The following is a 17473-nucleotide window of genomic DNA, read 5'->3' as shown; positions in this document are numbered from 1 at the left end:
AAAGTGAGCGTTTCACTGCAATCCTATGGCGGCGGAATCGCCGTGATTCTGCAAAATTAATGGACATGCTGCGGGTTTTTCCGCTATGCGATTCCGCAGCGGAAAAATCCGCAGCATTGGCACAGCAATTGCGGAGTCCCATAGGATTGCATGGGATGCGTTTTAAATAGCGTTTTTTAAGCGTTTCTGCAGCGGAAAAATCGCGGCGGAAACGCTTAAAAAACGCAACGTGGGCACACAGCCTTACAATGCTCAGGTCCTGGGCACAAGAGCATCATGGCTAATGATTCCCCTGTATGAAGAAAGATATGTATTGTTATTCTCTGGTGCCATTTATAGAAATGAGCTAATATAGGAAATCTTTATATAGATATTCCCTTTCAGGCTAGAAGTTCAGACCACCATCGGTGTACATTTTATTTTCCCATGTTTAACTCCACTGTGGGATTTCAAGGATAAATGCACCTTATGCATAAAATAATTGGCTAAATACTGGCTCAGCAGTCTTGATGAGAGGTGTTATTTAGATGATCTATGTCAATATTAAAAATTGCTGCATGATCTTATTATTCACTTCATCTCTACCAACTTTTCACACTTGGGGACAATTAGTGCAAAATTGTCTATGGTTGGTAATTTGTGTATTTATTATATAATCACAATTATTTCTTGGGAAGCATTTCTACAGAATCTCCAAAGCTTTCATAGTGTAGGTCCTGTGAGTATCTGAATCTGAAATGCTTGTAAAAATGTTTCTAAATTCTCATTAATAAAATCTGCAGTACATAACTATCTTTTATGTAATTTCCTGTAGTCATGAATACCCATACCTTATTAATCTCTGTAGCTAAAAAAGAAATAGCATATATTAGTCTTTTATGTTTTCCCTGTTTTGTTTCATATTATAAAATGTGCTGTAATGACTTCATAGAAATGAAAAGGTAAATTACATAAATGTTTAATAGGTGGAAGTCCGACATTTGGGTATTCAGCCCTTTAGAAGATTATCGTCTGTTGACCCCTGTTCTACAAGAACTTCGTTAGCCATATCCTAAAAGAGACTAAAAGTACTGTCACACTTAGCGATGCACGCGGTCAGGATCGCTGGTGCATCGCTAAGTGGTCGCTAGTGAGCTGCAACACAGGCAGATCTCACCAGCGACATCGCTGGGGACGGGGGTCGCTACTTACCTGTCACACTAGGCGATCCTGCATCCTCCCGCCCGGCTCCACGCTTGTCGCTCGTCTCTCCGCAGGAAGCTGACAACGTGAAACAGTCCAGCCTGTTCTCGCGCGATCAGCGATAACCAGCGGGGGAGCGGGTTGTAGGTAAGTATCACACACAGCGATATCACTAGCAGTATCGCTATAATGTCACTAGTTATAGCGATATTGCTAGCGATATCGCTTAGTGTGACAGTACCTTAAGTGGAGAGCTGGCCACACAAATATGCAGTGTTTTCTTAAAAGGGTTGTTCGGTCAAAATCGATAAGTCTGCAGTCACTTTGTGTGACTGCAGACTTAAGAATTCCCTCAACATAGAGTTTGTTCTCCATAAATCTGTATGGAGCGATGCTATGTGCCGTGTAGTGATGCGGCTGTCCTGTGGTCATGGTCGACTAGTGGGCATGGCTTCGATCTATACAAGTGTATCGAGCGAGGCCGCGGCCACTAGTCGGGCTCTGGCCGGGAGTATGCAGAACACATACATTACCAATGTTCCCAGCTCAGAAACAGGCAAATCCCTGCAGTGCACAGTGCGAATCCTGGGGGGATTCATAAGTCTGCAGTCACACAGAGTGTCTGCAGACTTATCAATTTAGACCAGAGAATCCCTTTAACCACTATTCACTTAGATAAGAATGCTGCCCTCATGAGCACCCATGGGATAACTTATAAAAATGTATTTTTAAAACTGAATTGATAGAAGCAAATGCTTGCAAAGTGTATTTTTTGCCTTTGCCGACTAATCATTTATAGTTGGGCCTAATGGTACAATTTCTAAAGTTAAATACTCTACAATAGCTTTTTATATTTTAAAATTGAACCTTTCTGCGATTTCAGGTTTGCAGCATTATGCAAGTCACCAAGTCAAAAAGCTAGCACTGTACAATTTGAAATAACGGTAAGGTATTCTTTATAAATCCTATTACAGGAAAATACTGTCATAAGTTTCATTTAAATCAAAAGATAGAAAGAGAGATAGAAGTGCTGAATTTTACACGTAACTATTTGACTACATTGATAAAATAAAGCATGCTGTCTTATGTAAAGCTTAAATTGTACTGAATTACAATTTCAGGCCAGCAGGAAAACTGCAGGGAAGTCTAAGGTTTGACGACACAGCAATTCTCCTCAATTATACCAGTTGTAAATTGAGTAGACCAAGAATCATAAACTGTTGTCAGAAGTATTAACTCTTCTTGCTGGATGAACACTTACCTCTAATTTATTATCAAAATGCATCCCATCTGAACACCCCTGTATACAAGACCCAACGTGCTGGGCTTGGCTGCACTCTGAAAAATAAACTGGACAAAATACATATAAATATGTGAGTTATTAGTTGTTATTTTGGCCAAGATATGAAAGCTTGCAACCCATCATCAAGGGTCCTCACGCTTGCGAGTCCTATCACTAAGCTGGTAGCAAAGCCACAAAAGAGGGTCTCCTATACAGGCCTCTATTGTGCAAACATATACTAAGCAGTCACCCCCTCCATTAATGGGTAGTCTGTGAGTGGCTGTCTATTTAGTGTTTTGCACCTGTGTTGCCAACATCTTTGCTATATGGGCTGGCTGCATCCTGTAGTGCATATTTGTTCAGAGACCTGGGCAGGTAAGCGGTGCTGCCCCTTTTTCTGCTGTATTTTCTAATATATTCTGTCCCACAGTTTACCTTCTGTTATCTTTGCAAAATAGTAAGGCATGGCCACTAAACGATGATGAGTGCTGATCTGTTGATTTCTTACATTGTTTATGCCTGCCAGTTTGTTGGCATTCCCAAACAGAGGAGGACAAACTATGCAAATAGATTACATAATTGAACAATGCATGATGGCCTCATTCACATCTGTCTCTGACCTCTGGATGCTGGTTGAATGCCAGTTTAGAACTATATAAAGAGACTTTTTCTTCTGGTCGTTGTGACTCTTCAGGATCTCAGCTTAGGGTACTACTGACCCGGCTGGAAGAAGACAGGACTGCTTCATTGACCATCACTGAAACCCCAGAGACTGCTTAAAGAATTCAGGTTGGGACAATTGGGTCACCTGGCCGCATACCTTACTGCTCTCGGTTAGCATCCTAAGCTTGTTGTTACCTCCTCGCTGTGGGGGCCCACCAAAAGCGGGGAGCCACTGGTGGGAGTATGCAACACTGTAAGCAACTCTAATCCCGGCGAGTCAGCGGAAGGGTGAGTCTCTGTAATTTGCACCATCTTGGGTATTTGCTTCATCTGTTCTGTGTGCTTTTGTGTGTTGGTGGTTCAATAACTTATTGCCACACTGTTTTACCCTCACCCTGTGTTGTATGAGTAGTGTTCTGCACATGGGGAGAGAGAGAGCAGGCATTCAGTGGTATGAGCCGTGGTCCATGCAGTCTTTCTAAAGACTGCCGGTCAGCGGACAAGAGTGTGAAGGGGAAGGATCAGCCGACCGTAATCGGATCGGAGTATCCGGAAATCTGCTGCGCAGTTTTGCAGTACCTTCTCTTGTCCCAGCACCCTGTTGCTGTAAATGCAGGGGACTCCGAAAAGGGTGCTATTTGAACTCCCTGTTGTCCCAGTCGAGTAGCCCCTACAGTGCTGTGCAAATTAATTGGGACAAAGCATTTCTTTTAAGTAAAATCATAAGTTGGTTACCAGTCAGTGATTTAAACCAGTTTTAACTGCTTTGAACAGGTGTGAGTGCCTGTTAAAACTGGTTTGAATCACTGACTGGCAACCAACTTATGATTTTACTTAAAAAAATGCTTTGTCCCAATTAATTTGCACAGCACTGTATTTTCTACCTCCTCTCACCACCAAAACCACCCGTAACTGGACCTTTTCAGTCCCACACGCACCATCTCCAACTGCCATTTATTTTCAAAATCAGAAAAAAAAGTTGCAATGCCAAACTAAGGCAGGAGAGGGCAGCATAGTACTACAAGTTGTAATACCAAAACAAGGCAGGAGAGGGCAGTATAGTATTAAATAATTTACCTCCCCCAAGGCAAGACGGAGAGCCGGTGTCACAAATGCAATCATTAAGTATGGACTGGAGAGGGCAAAGTCGAGTAATGGGGAGGCCAATTAATAGAGCATTGCAGTAGTCCAGGCGGGAGTGGATCAATGCGACAGTGAGGGTTTTTGTTGTTTCCATGGTGATAAAATGGCAGATTCTAGAGATGTTCTTTAGGTGTAAGCGGCAAGAGATTGTATATGGGATGTGAAGGAGAGATTGGTGTCAAACATAACACCCAGACAGCGCGCCTGCTGCCGGGGTGTTATTATGGTGCCACCCATGGAGAGGGAAATGTCAGATTTAGGGAGGTTAGTAGACGGCGGGAGCAGAAGAAATTCAATTTTTGAGAGGTTAAGTTTCAGATAGAGAGCGGACATGATGTTGGAGACTGCGGACAGTCAGTCACTGGCATTCTGCAGTACCATTAGTAATGGTTTTTCTGGTCACTACATATACCCCCTAGTTTAAACAGAGCCGTCCCCGACTTTGCCACCATACTGTACCAGTGAATAAAATGTAGTAAGTCTCATATTTTAATTCCTTTTATTTTATAGCTGTCTGTATATACTGTATTTTGTCTCCTTTTGTAATATATTTTGTACTTTTGTAAACATTGCCAATATTTTCTGGAGTAAACTTATAAATTTACTAGTTTTATTTTCCTAGTTTTGTTTTCCTTGCGCTATGATCGAACCGACACGTACTCCGTGCTAAAAAACGTCCTCGCTGTAGAGTGCCCAATAGCTAGCATGTGACAAGGAAACCTCTCTGGCGACTACTTACCCTAGGTGCAGTTCCCTGACTGACCTGGGGTTAAGGGGAGGGGGCGACAGAGAGCTGCAAGTTCCTAGCCGTAATAGAAAGTGGCAACAAAAGTTTCTGGGATGGATATATGTATATATATATATATATATATATATATATATATATATATATATATATGTGTGTATATATATATATATATATATATATATATATATATATAGTACAGACCAAAAGTTTGGTCTCATTCACAGAGTTTTCATGACAATGAAAATTGTAGATTCACTCTGAAGGCTTCAAAACTATGAATTAACACATGTGGAATTATATAATTAACAAAAAAGTTCATCAAGAATGTGCAAAGCAGTAATCAAAGCAAAAGGTGGCTACTTTGAAGAACCTAGAATATAAGACATACAATATTTTCAGTTGTTTCACACTTTTTTTTAATTATATAATTCCACATGTGTAAATTCATAGTTTTGATGCCTTCAGAATGAATCTACAATTTTCATAGTCATGAAAATAAAGAAAACTCTTTGAATGAGAAGGTGTGTCCAAACTTTTGGTCTGTACTGTATATATACACATGCACATAATAAAAACGAATTTGTGACAGTCACATATAATGCATATAAGATAAATCGGAAAATGTCAAACTGTTATATCAGAATAGTGTTCTGATAACCAGCAGGGTGGTTCCACAGCTATAAAATAAAAATGCTTATAGTCGCATCCCGTGCCGGCGCTGTTCCCCAACATCCAGCGCTGGCTTCACATGGCTAGGCCTTCAGACAAATTGAACATCATTAGGAAGTGAGAGAGCAGCCGCAGCCCTGACTTCCTCTTAATATTTGAATTGTCAGTAAGCGGGGCCAGTGATGCTAGGCTGACATTTCAACTGCATGAGAGCCCCGGGAACACAAGTGCTGATAGCACTGAAACAATACCGGCAATGTTTTAAAGGGAACGGACAATACTCTATACTCCTCCCTCCTACTACAAATCCTCTCCTTTGGCATCAAAGACCTCACTCTATCCTGGATCTCCTCATACCTTTCCAACCACACATTCAGCATCTCCCACTCCCACACTACCTTCTCATCCCACCCTCTCTCTGTTTGAGTTTCCCAAGGCTCTGTTCTAGGACCCCTACTCTTCTCAATCTATACACTTGGCCTGGGACAACGCATAAAGTCCCATGGAGTCCAGTACCGACTGTATGCTGACGACACTCAGATCTACCTCTCTACCTCAGACGTCACCTCTATGCTGTCCAGAATCCCGGATAAGCCATATCCTCCTTCTCCTCCTCTCGCTTCCTCAAACTCAATGTGTACAAATCTTTCCTCCATCTCACAGATCTTCCTTACCTGACCTATCTATCACAATTAATGACATCATGCTTTCCCCCCCGTACTGGAAGTCCGCTGCTTCGGAGTAACCCTTGACTCTGCCCTGTCCATTAAACTGCACAACCAAGCTCTTTCCGCCTCCTGTCGCCTCCAGCTCAAAAATATTTTCAGTATTCGTCCTTTCCTCAACCCTCAATCTCCGAAAATGCTTGTGCATGCCCTCATCTCCTGCCTCAACTACTGCAACATCCTTTTCTGTGGTCTCCCTGCTCACACCCTTGCACCTCTCCAGTCCATCCTTAACTCTGCTGCCTGACTAATTCATCTCTCTCCTCGCTACTCCTCCTCTTCTCCTCTCTGCAAATCTCTTCACTAGCTCCCATTCCCTCAGCATATCCAGTTCAAATTACTAATGCTGACCTACAAGGCCATCTATAACCTCTCTCCTCCATATATCTCTGAACTAATCTCCTGATATCTTCACTCACGTAATCTCCGGTCGTCTCAAGACCTCCTTCTCTCCTCCTCACTTATTTGCTCCTCACCCATCCGCCTCCAAAACTTCTCCCGAATATTCCCCATCCTCTGGAATTCGACTATCAACCACATTCGGATCCTTCAGATGGAACCTGAAAACCCACCTCTTCAGTAAAGCTTACAGCCTGCAATGACCCCACTGCCTCCTCACCACTACCGGAGCTACTGCCTCACCATCACCAGAGCTGCTGCAACCCGCCAACCTACTGTCTCCTTCCCCACTATCCTGTAGAATGTAAGCCCGCAAGGGCAGGGTCATCTCCCCCTGTATCAGTCTCTGATTGTTAGTTTGTTTACTGTAAGTTATATCTGTAATTTGTATGTAACCCCTTCTCATGTGCAGCACCATGGAATCAATAGTGCTATATAAATAAATAATAATTTCATAAAATGCTACTAACTTGGAGCTTTATGGTATTCTGAATCTGCCTGGCGCCTGTAGTTAGATGCCCGCTGCCAGTAGGAAACTAACTATTTCTCCTGGCAGTGTTCAGATTTCAGTCATGGGGGGGGGGGGCTCTGCTACAATTTGTCACTGCTCTGTGCATAAAGAGTGGTAGCAGTAACCACACCCCTTGGCACTGACTGACAGCCATCTCTAATGCTGAGCTACTGTTAGTCAATGCTGGGGCCGCAGTTACTGTCACCACTCTCTACGCATAGAGTGGTGACTGAAACCGTGACTGTGTCACCCTTGTAACTGGAAGCCAACCGCTGCCGGGAGGAATAAAGTTCATTTTCTCCCGGCAGTGGGGGTCTAAGTGCAGGCCCCGGTAGTTTCAGAATGTTGTTAACCTGCAAATTAACCTCAGGATAATACATTTCTTCATGTGTTAATTCACATTTTATCATTGTGTAATGTGGTGTTGCATAGGACTGAAGGTGTCAGCTATATTATCTGTACTCAGAGAGTTATCACTGCGTTATCAGTGGTGTTACATTTTTGTGTTTGGTGGGTCTGTAAAACATATGCCTTGAGACCTGGACCCCTGATCTTTTCTGACAATAGTAATGCCCCTGCTCTACAATGCATCAGTACACAGTCGGCTGTCAGCCAGTTCCAGGGGCGTGGTTACAGACGCCGCTCACTTATTACTGAACGGTGACTGCGGCCTCTCCTGCTGTGCATCTATGACTGAAATCTCAGGGCTGCCTGGAGGAATTAAATTTATATCCTCCCTGTAGCTGGACTTTCAGTGCTGCTACACAGCTTGAGAATGCTATTAACCTGCAGATTGAACCCATTTCTGCAGGCTAATAGTGGTTTTCATGTGGCAGTTTCCCTTTAATTTTGATGCTGTGTATATTAAAACAGGCTGCAGATTGGCCATGAGTGTCAACTGGGTGTGATATATTCATAATCTGATACAGTGAAATTAGAGTGGACAGTGTTTCTAGCGAGATCACGTGATATGTGCAAAATCCCATGAGACTATACTGTATACTGTCTCTTCAGACCATTAATGAGGACCATGCATATTCAGCTGCAGGAACGAGTCATTATCAGCATGCAAAGCTTGTTTGTGTGCTTCCCGTCTGCTGATACGGTGTCCTTCCATTCAGAGCTGCATGCCCTGTTTTCGCTTTAATGTATGAGCTCCAGGGCTGCCACTAGGAATTTCGGGGCCCCCATGAGACTCCACCCCTTGAGCTGTCCACAGCCCCACCGCTCTCATGGAAAAACTCCACTTCTCACCAATCACACATTAACAGTTCCCATCACCAGATTACACATATAGCCAGCAGCTTTTGTTTTGGCCAAAAGGTTATTAAGCCACCACCACGACAAGGTAGACTCTTGGCCAAGCCCTACTTTACTCTAATGTATTAAACATTTGTTAAAACATCCAATACAATTTAGGTATATTTTTATTTTTCAATTTTTAAAATGACCAATAATATCACATACAAGAGACAAATACTACCACACCATGAACAGACACCATATTACCAACACATAGTGACCTATATACAATACGACATACAAGGAACAAATACAGCCACACCATGTCCAGACTACATATTAGCACCACAGTGATCGAATAATATCATAATATCACATACAAGGGACAAATACCACCGCACCATGTCCAGATCACATATTACCACCACATGGTGACTGAATACTACAATACCGATCAGTAATAAAAAAAACACAAAACTAATATTACCATAAGTGGGATTATACACAGGAGATCTGTACTTAGTATGCAGCGTCAGTGTACAGTTAATACATTGATCACTGGTGACATTATACACAGGAGCTCTGTATATAGTGTCAGTGTACAGGTAATACAGTGATCACCGATGACATTATACACAGGAGCTCTGTATATAGTGTCAGCGTACAGGTAATACAGTGATCACCAGCGACATTATACACAGGAGCTCTGTATATAGTGTCAGCGTACAGGTAATACAGTGATCACCAGCGACATTATACACAGGAGCTCTGTATATAGTGTCAGCGTACAGGTAATACAGTGATCACCAGCGACATTATACACAGGAGCTCTGTATATAGTATACATTGTATAGACTGTGTACAGGTAACGCACTGACTCACCTGTGACGTCTCTAGGCGAAGTCCTTCATCTTCGCTTTTCACCTTAATCTAGCACATATCGCCATCACTTCTTCCAGCCAGGGCTTGTCTCTGCAGGAGATAACAGTTATCTAGAGCAACACTTGCAGAGCACATTACCTATTTTTTTCCCAACTTCTACACTACACCAGATGAAGAAAAAAAGGCGACATTGTTGCTCTGCACAGTAACAGGACCGCCCCCATTTAAAACTATATCTTTAAAAAATAGAATAAATACATCACTGCAGTAATAATATCAATTAATTAGCCCCTATGGTAATAATATCCCCCATCCTGACCCCAGGCTGTCTCATTCCTGGCTCCAGCCATACAGTATGTTCTCCTATCCTGCCCTCATTAGTATCCATTCTCCCCCCATGTGAACTCCCCATCCTGCCCCTTATGATTTCCCCATCTTGCTCCATCTGTCCCATGATCCTGTCCCATCTGTTCCATTATCCTGCCCCATCTGTCCCATGATCCTGCACCATGTGTCTCCATCCTGCCCCATGTCTGCATCCTGCCCCATGATCCTGCCCCATCTGTCTCCATCCTGCCCCATCTGTCTCCATCCTGCCCCATCTGTCTCCATCATGCCCATGACCCGTCACCATCTGTCTCCATCCTGCCCCATGATCCTGCACCATCTGTCTCCATCCTGCCCCATGTTCCTGCCCAATCTGTCTCCATCCTGCCCCATGTTCCTGCCATATCTGTCTCCATCCCGTCCCATGTTCCTGCCCCATCTGTCTCCATTTTGCCCCATGTCTCCATTTTGCCCCATGTCTCCATCTTGCCCCATGTCTCCATCCTGCCTCATGTCTCCATCCTGCCCCATGATCCTGCACCCTGTGACTACATGTTGCCCCATACAGAGAGAAAGATACATCCACAGCACCTCATAGCAACACAGGGTTAACTTTTACCACAATAGGAGCGTACATCAGGTGCAAGGAGTCCCTCTTGGAATACGTTCAAACTTCACAAACAAAATAGAGACAGCGCTTCACAGGTTGGTAGATTTTACATCTCCTTTATTCTGCCTTCTGTGGCTACGTTTCGATCACACAAGATCTTTCTCAAGCCCCTTGAAATGTAAAATCCACCAACTTGTGAAGCGCTGTCTCTATTTTGTTTGTGAAGTTTGTACATCCTGCCCCATGGTCCATGGTCCAGCGGCGATGTTCCCTCCAGGCATTTCAACCACGGACTCGCTGGCGAATGACAATGACGTCATACGCCGGTGACGTGCGCGCTGACGTCAGCTGTCAGCCTCCAATTGGCTGGTGGCTTTTAACTATTGCCGTGCTGGTCTGCACGGCAATAGTCTAACTGAATCTCCGTCTCGTACACAGTTTCAGTTACTGCACCGTCAGAATCCTGCCGCTAGGGCCCGGTGAGCAGAAGAGTCGGGGCCCTATGTGGGCTCCCTCTGCTCATTGGGCCCCATACGCCAGTCAGGGCAGTAATGATGAGGCCAAATGCAGTACGTTCAAAGTGCTATATAGGCCTTGATTCATCATTTGTATTTTTAAACTTCCTTTTCTTTTTTTGTAGTATTTATTTCCATTTTTTGAGCCACATTATTCAAAATGCTACACGGGTCTCAAGAATTTTGTGCAAAAAAATGGCATTTGCTTTAGTTTGTAGCCTTTTTCGGCACAAAAAGTTTCATGCTATCCAGAAAGTTGTAAAACTGGAGAAAAAAAAAAATCACTCGGGGTGAGGGGGTGCTGGAGAACATTTTTTTTTTTTTTCAAAAATGTTGCAACCTTTTAAAAAGTTCCTTACACTTGCCAGTCCTACTCTAACATGAAAACCTCAAAAAGAGGAAAAAATCCTCCAAAACATTCAAATACAAACCAGACAGGCCTAAATGCATCTGCACTAATACAGGGTGCAGCGGACCCAAGTAAAATGGCAGCTGCACAGGTGCATAAATACCAAATGAAACAGCCAGCCTACAATCAGGGATTGGCCGTGTGGTACACCAGTGCAGAAGAAATAATCCGCATGTGGCAGTGTTCACACAGGGAATGCAGGGCTTCTGGATCACAACCTCTTCGTAACACCATATAGGGGGGCTGCCCAGTGCCAACTAGAATGCATCCCGTGTGAACAGAGGCCATAAGTTTGCAGAACCATTTGGGCCCAACTGCACAACTGCACCCTGAAAGAAATATAAAAAGTGCACAAAAACATATCAATATATGTAAGGTATTGGTTGATATTAAGGCCTTAATACGGAAGCTGGCAAACTGCGTCAAAGTTTGTCTGATATTCCTATGGACTCTACATGTACGGCAGACAGCTGTAGCCTGCTTCGGGGACTCCTTGCTACTAAGTCCCGGCTCACTATCCAGTTGCTGTTGTGCCCCCAAGTCTTGTGTGGGAATAAAGTGGTCACTACTTCTATTCCTCCGGTGTCTGCTGCAGGACCATTAGTATCCGTACAACCTCGGGGACCGGGCCCCGGCCTTGCGCTTAGAACTTCTAGGAAGGGTCTCTTCTCACCCACGTCCTCTGTTCTCTTTTACTCCTCACGTTCCATACTAATCCTTTCTTTCTATGGAGAGTCAAGCTTTCAGTCTATGTTGCTCTCTCTCTCCCTTTCCTGTGCCAGCAGACCCAGATCACTGGGATCTCCTGCAGCACTTCCATCCATCTATCCCTCTCTCTAGGGATCTTCTTCTCTCTCCAGCCAACTACTGACTGACTAACTTAAACTCTTCCCGCTTCTTGAAATGTAATCTAACTCCACCCACCTCCCAGCACATTTCGTGTTCCAAGCAGGGAGCCACCAATGGGTGCTTTGCTATACTCCAAGCAGGGAACCGCTGAAGGTGCTTTGCTACACTACTTTGTGGTGTGGGGTGCAGGTGTTGGAGCGTGGTCAGGAGTCTCCATCTTACCTGGATGGTGGGGTACCACACCTCAGGAGGAGGTGCAGTACCTCTGTGGCGACTGAACCCTCAGGGGCGCCACAATATCAACCAATACCTTACATATATTGATATGTTTTTTGTGAACGTTTTATATTTCTTTCATGGTGCAGTTGGGCCCAAATGGTTCTGCAAACTTGTGGCCTCTGTTCACACGGGATGCATTCTAGTTGGCACTGGGCAGCCCCCCTATATGGTGTTACTAAGAGCCCTGCATTCCCTGTGTGAACCCTGCCACATGCGGATTATTTCTTCTGCACTGGTGTACCACACGGCAAATCCCTGACTGCAGGCTGGCTGTTTCATTTGGTATTTATGCACCTGTGCAGCTGCCATTTTACTTGGGTCCACTGCACCCTGTATTAGTACAGATGCATTTAGGCCTGTCTGGTTGTATCTGAATGTTTTGGAGGATTTTTTTCCTCTTTTTGAGGTTTTCAACCTTTTAAAAAGTCTCCTTGGATGTATCAGTCTAAATCATCTGGAAAATTAACTGAACCACAAGGGACAACTTTAATCGTGGCTCAAATCCTTGGATGAATTTGTTGCTAATCGAAAAGTCACTAATTGAGAACTATTAACGCATAAAAAAACCTGGCAAAAATGCTATGAAGAATCGCGCCCCGCGTACTTGACGAGGAGAACCTATCTTATTATCTAAAATGGACGGAAGCTTATATTTTGTACACCTCTATGTGTATTTTTAGATTACTATGTCAGAATAGCATTCCCTGAGAAACTTTCTGCCTTCCAACCTGTCACCATAGTACAGATCTCATTTTGCACCATGTGAGACTGGTTGCTATCAATGCACTGCCAATTAGCTATAGCCTTTTATATGGGGTTGAAAGGAAGTGCACCCCTAGCAACAAGTCTGTTTGGGAACACGCAGGTGCCAAAAAGGTTTGGCAGTCCCAACGTGAACTTTTCTTTCATTCTTCCTTTCCTTTGCCAGATAGTGTTGTTTTCTTTAGACATACATTGTGCATTTATATTAGTATTATGGTATTATTTGCATGAAAAGGAAATCTGTCTTTTTATTTTATTTATTTTTTATTTTATTGCTTATATGTCTTTGAAAGTCGAAATGTTTAATTGTTTAACCAAAAACAAGTTTCTCTTAACAGTATGTTCCACTAATTTGCAACAAATCTCGTTGCAGAAATGCTATTGTGTTTTCTGTGGGGGGGATATCTGCATTATACATTTATATACTCCAGAATTTCAGTTGTCATGAGGTCTCTTTTAAATGCTGCTATTCTTCTACATTGAAAAATATGCATATTTGCCCTATGGGAAAGTACCCTTTGGTTAAATTTAATTTTTTCATGAATATTTTTTTTTGCCTTTTATAGCACAAAGGTTTTCGAGATGTACAAACTGTTGAGCAAGAGACAAGTTCATCAAAGTCTGAAATAAACCCACGCAAGCGCCCGAGGGAAGAGGATCAGGAATTCCAGACTTAAATTCAGATCTCATTGACGAAGCAACAACTGGATTTGTTCAAACACTCTTTATAAACAAATGACTATTTTTGTATAATTCTATGAATTGCCTGATTAGATTTTAGTTGTGCTCTTCACTTACTGAAGAATGAAAAGACCAAAGACCAAGATGTGTTTACATATATGATCACCAGTTACTTAAAGAATGTAACATTATCTTAAAGTCACTGTACACATTTGTCTAAAGTCGGATAAACCCACCTATAGGATGTGATCAGCTGACAATCTAATGTGTATTGGGGCTTCTTGACTCTTCCCCCATCAGATGTTGGCAAGAGAAGGATCAGGCCTATTGGATTTCCAATGGGAATTGTTTTGGCCTCTGTGGTGATAATCCGTTGACAGATGAGTCTGAGGGGCTGTTTCATAGAGAAAATAGGAGAAATCAGCCCAGCCGACCGTTTCTATGTATAAGGGAGTCAGAGAAGATGCCTTTCAGTCAAGTGATCGTTTGGCCGACAGTTATCTAATGTGTATTGGGGCCTTAAAGGAATCTTTTTCCTTTTGCATCTGAGTGCTGCATGATGTAGGGGCAGAGAACCTGAACCCAGCGATATAACACTTTCTGTACTGCTTGGTGCAGTTTTTATAAAACCCTGTTTTCTCTGCTGTAGATGTAGCAGTGCAATGAATTGAATTCTGAGCATTGTAAAACTTTGCACACTGTACATTGTCAGAGGTGGGGTCTGGGTTAAATAGATTAGCTGGATTGGCTTGCATGTAAAGGGCCTTTCACACATAGCGAGATTGCTAGTGATATCGTTAAAGCGTCACCGATTTTGTGACGCAATAGTGATATCGCTAGCGATCTCGCTTTGTGTGACGCGTACCTGTGACCGGCCCCCCTGCTTGATATCGCTGATCTCGCTCAAATGTCCTGGGCCATTTTTTCGTCATTGGCGTCCTGCTGGCGCCGACTAGCGACGTATGGACGCAGGCGGAAGTCATTATCGCTGCGGTGTGAAGGGTAACAACAACTGCCAACGGATCGCTTATCGCTGCTGCGTCGCTGGTGAGATCTGCCTATTTGGCAGCTCACTAGCGACTATTTAGCGATGCATCGGCGATCCTGACCGGGTTGTATCATTGTCGACAGGGCTGTGGAGTCGGTAAGCCAAACCTGCGACTCCGACTCCGACTCCTCAATTTCCCTTACACCGACTCCAACTCCGACTCCACGACTCCGACTCCGACTCCCACACATATTGTTTATATTTAAGTGAAAAATTTATTGTAGCACAATGTGAACCTCAGACATTTAATCATTTTTATGATCCAATAATCAAGATATTTAGATAGAACAGAATATATATTGGTGTACTACCCGGTTTTCATTCTTTTTGGTACAGATACGATATGGATAGACAGATATGGATAAATGGATAGATAGAGCAGATTTCTAATCTGCTTTTGCTATTGAAAACATTATCTATGAGCTCAAAAACCTTTCAGGTGATGCAGTTTTTTTAAAAAGATGATCAGCTTTTGCAGCTGAAAAACGTATCCTCAAAAAACACAGGAAAAATGCTGTGTGTGAATGTAGCCTTAGATCAGGAATATAACAGCCATTTATAGGACATTTCATAACTTTCCCAAACTCCTATGAAAAAATATTCAGCACATCCTGCATTGAACTAATGTACCCAATTTATTATATATTTTAGGAGTCGGAGTCGGTCCATTTTATACCGACTCCAACTCCGACTCCGACTCCACCAAAATGAGCACCGACTCCGACTCCACGACTCCGACTCCACAGCCCTGGTTGTCGAGATCGCTGTTACATTGCTAAATGTAACGGGACCCTTATCCAGCAGTGGTAATCTCCTATTAATAAAACAATGATTGTATTTAAAATACAGAAAGCTGCTGAGCAAATGACACATCCCTGAAATCGGGGTCTTTGGCCCTGTCATTGTTCTCCTATCAGATTACATAACAAAAATCTGCTGACAGATTCCCTTTAATACTTTCAGTATTTTCTTTGAAGATATTGCACAAGATTATAAACAGTTCTTTTTCGCACACATACAGCGCCACTCTATTTCATGACCAACGTTTGCTCTTCAGCTTCATTTAATTGAAGGAAGGTGAGCAATAATACCACCATGGAGAAAAAACAGATACTTTTTCTTCAAATAATAGGAAAGTTATGTCATCAATCTAAACCTTTTAATGATAATAATGCTCAAAATCGCTAATATGGTTGTATGTCTAAAAATTGTGCTAAAAATATTGTTCTTTTGGAGTAAGTGTTTATTTCTGTGTAGCACGCATTTATTAAAATGATGTTAGAATTTTTATTTTCGAAGAACAGATTTCGAGGGTATTAATCTAATAAACCTTTGTACATGGAAAATTCAAAATAAGGAAAACACTGTGGCCATATATAAAATGAGGTGTTTGATCAAAATGAAATGTTTTTTCTTTAATTTTTTTGTGTTTTTTTTTTTAAAGTTATACTTTGGTAAATACTTCCAATCCTGTCTGCGGCTGTGTGCCCACGATGCAATTTTTAAGCGTTTTTGCCATGATTTTCGGCGCAAAAACGTTTAAAAATCTTGTACACAACGCCCCCCCATGCATTCCTATGGCATTCCGCACATGCTGTGCAATTGCTGTGCTTTTTTCCGTGGCGGAATCGCATCGCGGAAAAAATCGCAGCATGCTCATTCTTTTGTGCGGAATCGCAAAGAATTGCCGCGATTCAGCACCCATAGGAATGCATGAGAACCGCTTCCCACATGTAGCTATGCCCACCATGCGCGAAGTTAAGCGTCTCGTGCGGTTGGTACCCACGGTGTGGAGGAGAGGAGACTGTCCTCCAGGCCCTGGGTACCATACCCCTGTAAAAAAAAGAATAAAAAATAGGGGTATATTTACCTTCCGACGTCCCGTGCTGCATTCCCGGGCCTCAGCGTTCCCAGTAATGCCTTGCGGCAACGTCCTGTGATGACGTAGTCTCGCGTTACTCTAGCGGTCTCGTGAGATCGCTATAGCAACGCGAGACCAACGTCATCACAGGTCTCGCAAGGCATTACTGGGAACGCTGAGGCCCGGGAATGCAGCGCGGGACGTTGGAAGGTAAATATACCCCAATTTATTTTTTTATTAGAATGTAAAAAATATCTTTTACTATTGAGGCCGCATAGGCGGCCTCAATAGTAAAAAGCTGGTCACACTTGTCAAACATAGTGTTTGACGAGTGTGACCAACCTGTCAATCACTTTCCAAGCGATGCTTCAAATCGCTTGGAAAGTGCTTGAATATCGCACGCGAAAATCGCGGCAAAATCGTGAACATAATCGCGGTAAAATCGCGTGGATAAAACCGCGCGATTTCTGGGAAGGTGTCCGGATTTAAACGCTACGTGGGCACATAGCCTGAGAGGGAAAGATGTTGACTTTCAAAATGTAGCTTTGTCTGACATTTAACCACTGTGAAGAAAGATTTAAGACCAGCTCACCTATAGCAGCCCTCGTTCAGAAGCAAGGAAAAGCGTGTGGCGCCACGTGCAGGCCATAAAATAAAAAGTATTCCATCTTCATAAAATCCAAAGG

At 43.0% G+C, this 17473-nt stretch overlaps 1 protein-coding gene across 4 annotated transcripts in view; it reads left to right on the top strand.

Moving 5' to 3' along the window:
• Positions 1 to 16345, top strand: part of RAD51C (RAD51 paralog C) — a 97738-nt gene extending 81393 nt beyond the window's left edge. For 3 of the 4 annotated variants that reach the window (XM_073574388.1, XM_073574377.1, XM_073574390.1), the window contains exons 8-9: positions 2066 to 2126; positions 13764 to 16345. In XM_073574388.1, coding sequence (XP_073430489.1) covers positions 2066 to 2126; positions 13764 to 13874 — 172 coding nt within the window. In that variant the 3' untranslated portion in view covers positions 13875 to 16345. The remainder of the gene's footprint in view (positions 1 to 2065; positions 2127 to 13763) is intronic. The other variant, XM_073574382.1, reaches the window with a different exon arrangement.
• The last annotated feature ends 1128 nt before the right edge of the window (positions 16346 to 17473 follow it).

The sequence above is a fragment of the Dendrobates tinctorius genome, unplaced genomic scaffold (genome assembly GCF_039654945.1).
Source record: "Dendrobates tinctorius isolate UK_male_01 unplaced genomic scaffold, ASM3965494v1 ptg000007l, whole genome shotgun sequence".
Lineage (NCBI taxonomy): Eukaryota > Metazoa > Chordata > Amphibia > Anura > Dendrobatidae > Dendrobates > Dendrobates tinctorius.
The sequence above is the reverse complement of the archived record's forward strand: the minus strand, read 5'-3'. Positions and strand labels throughout refer to the sequence as shown.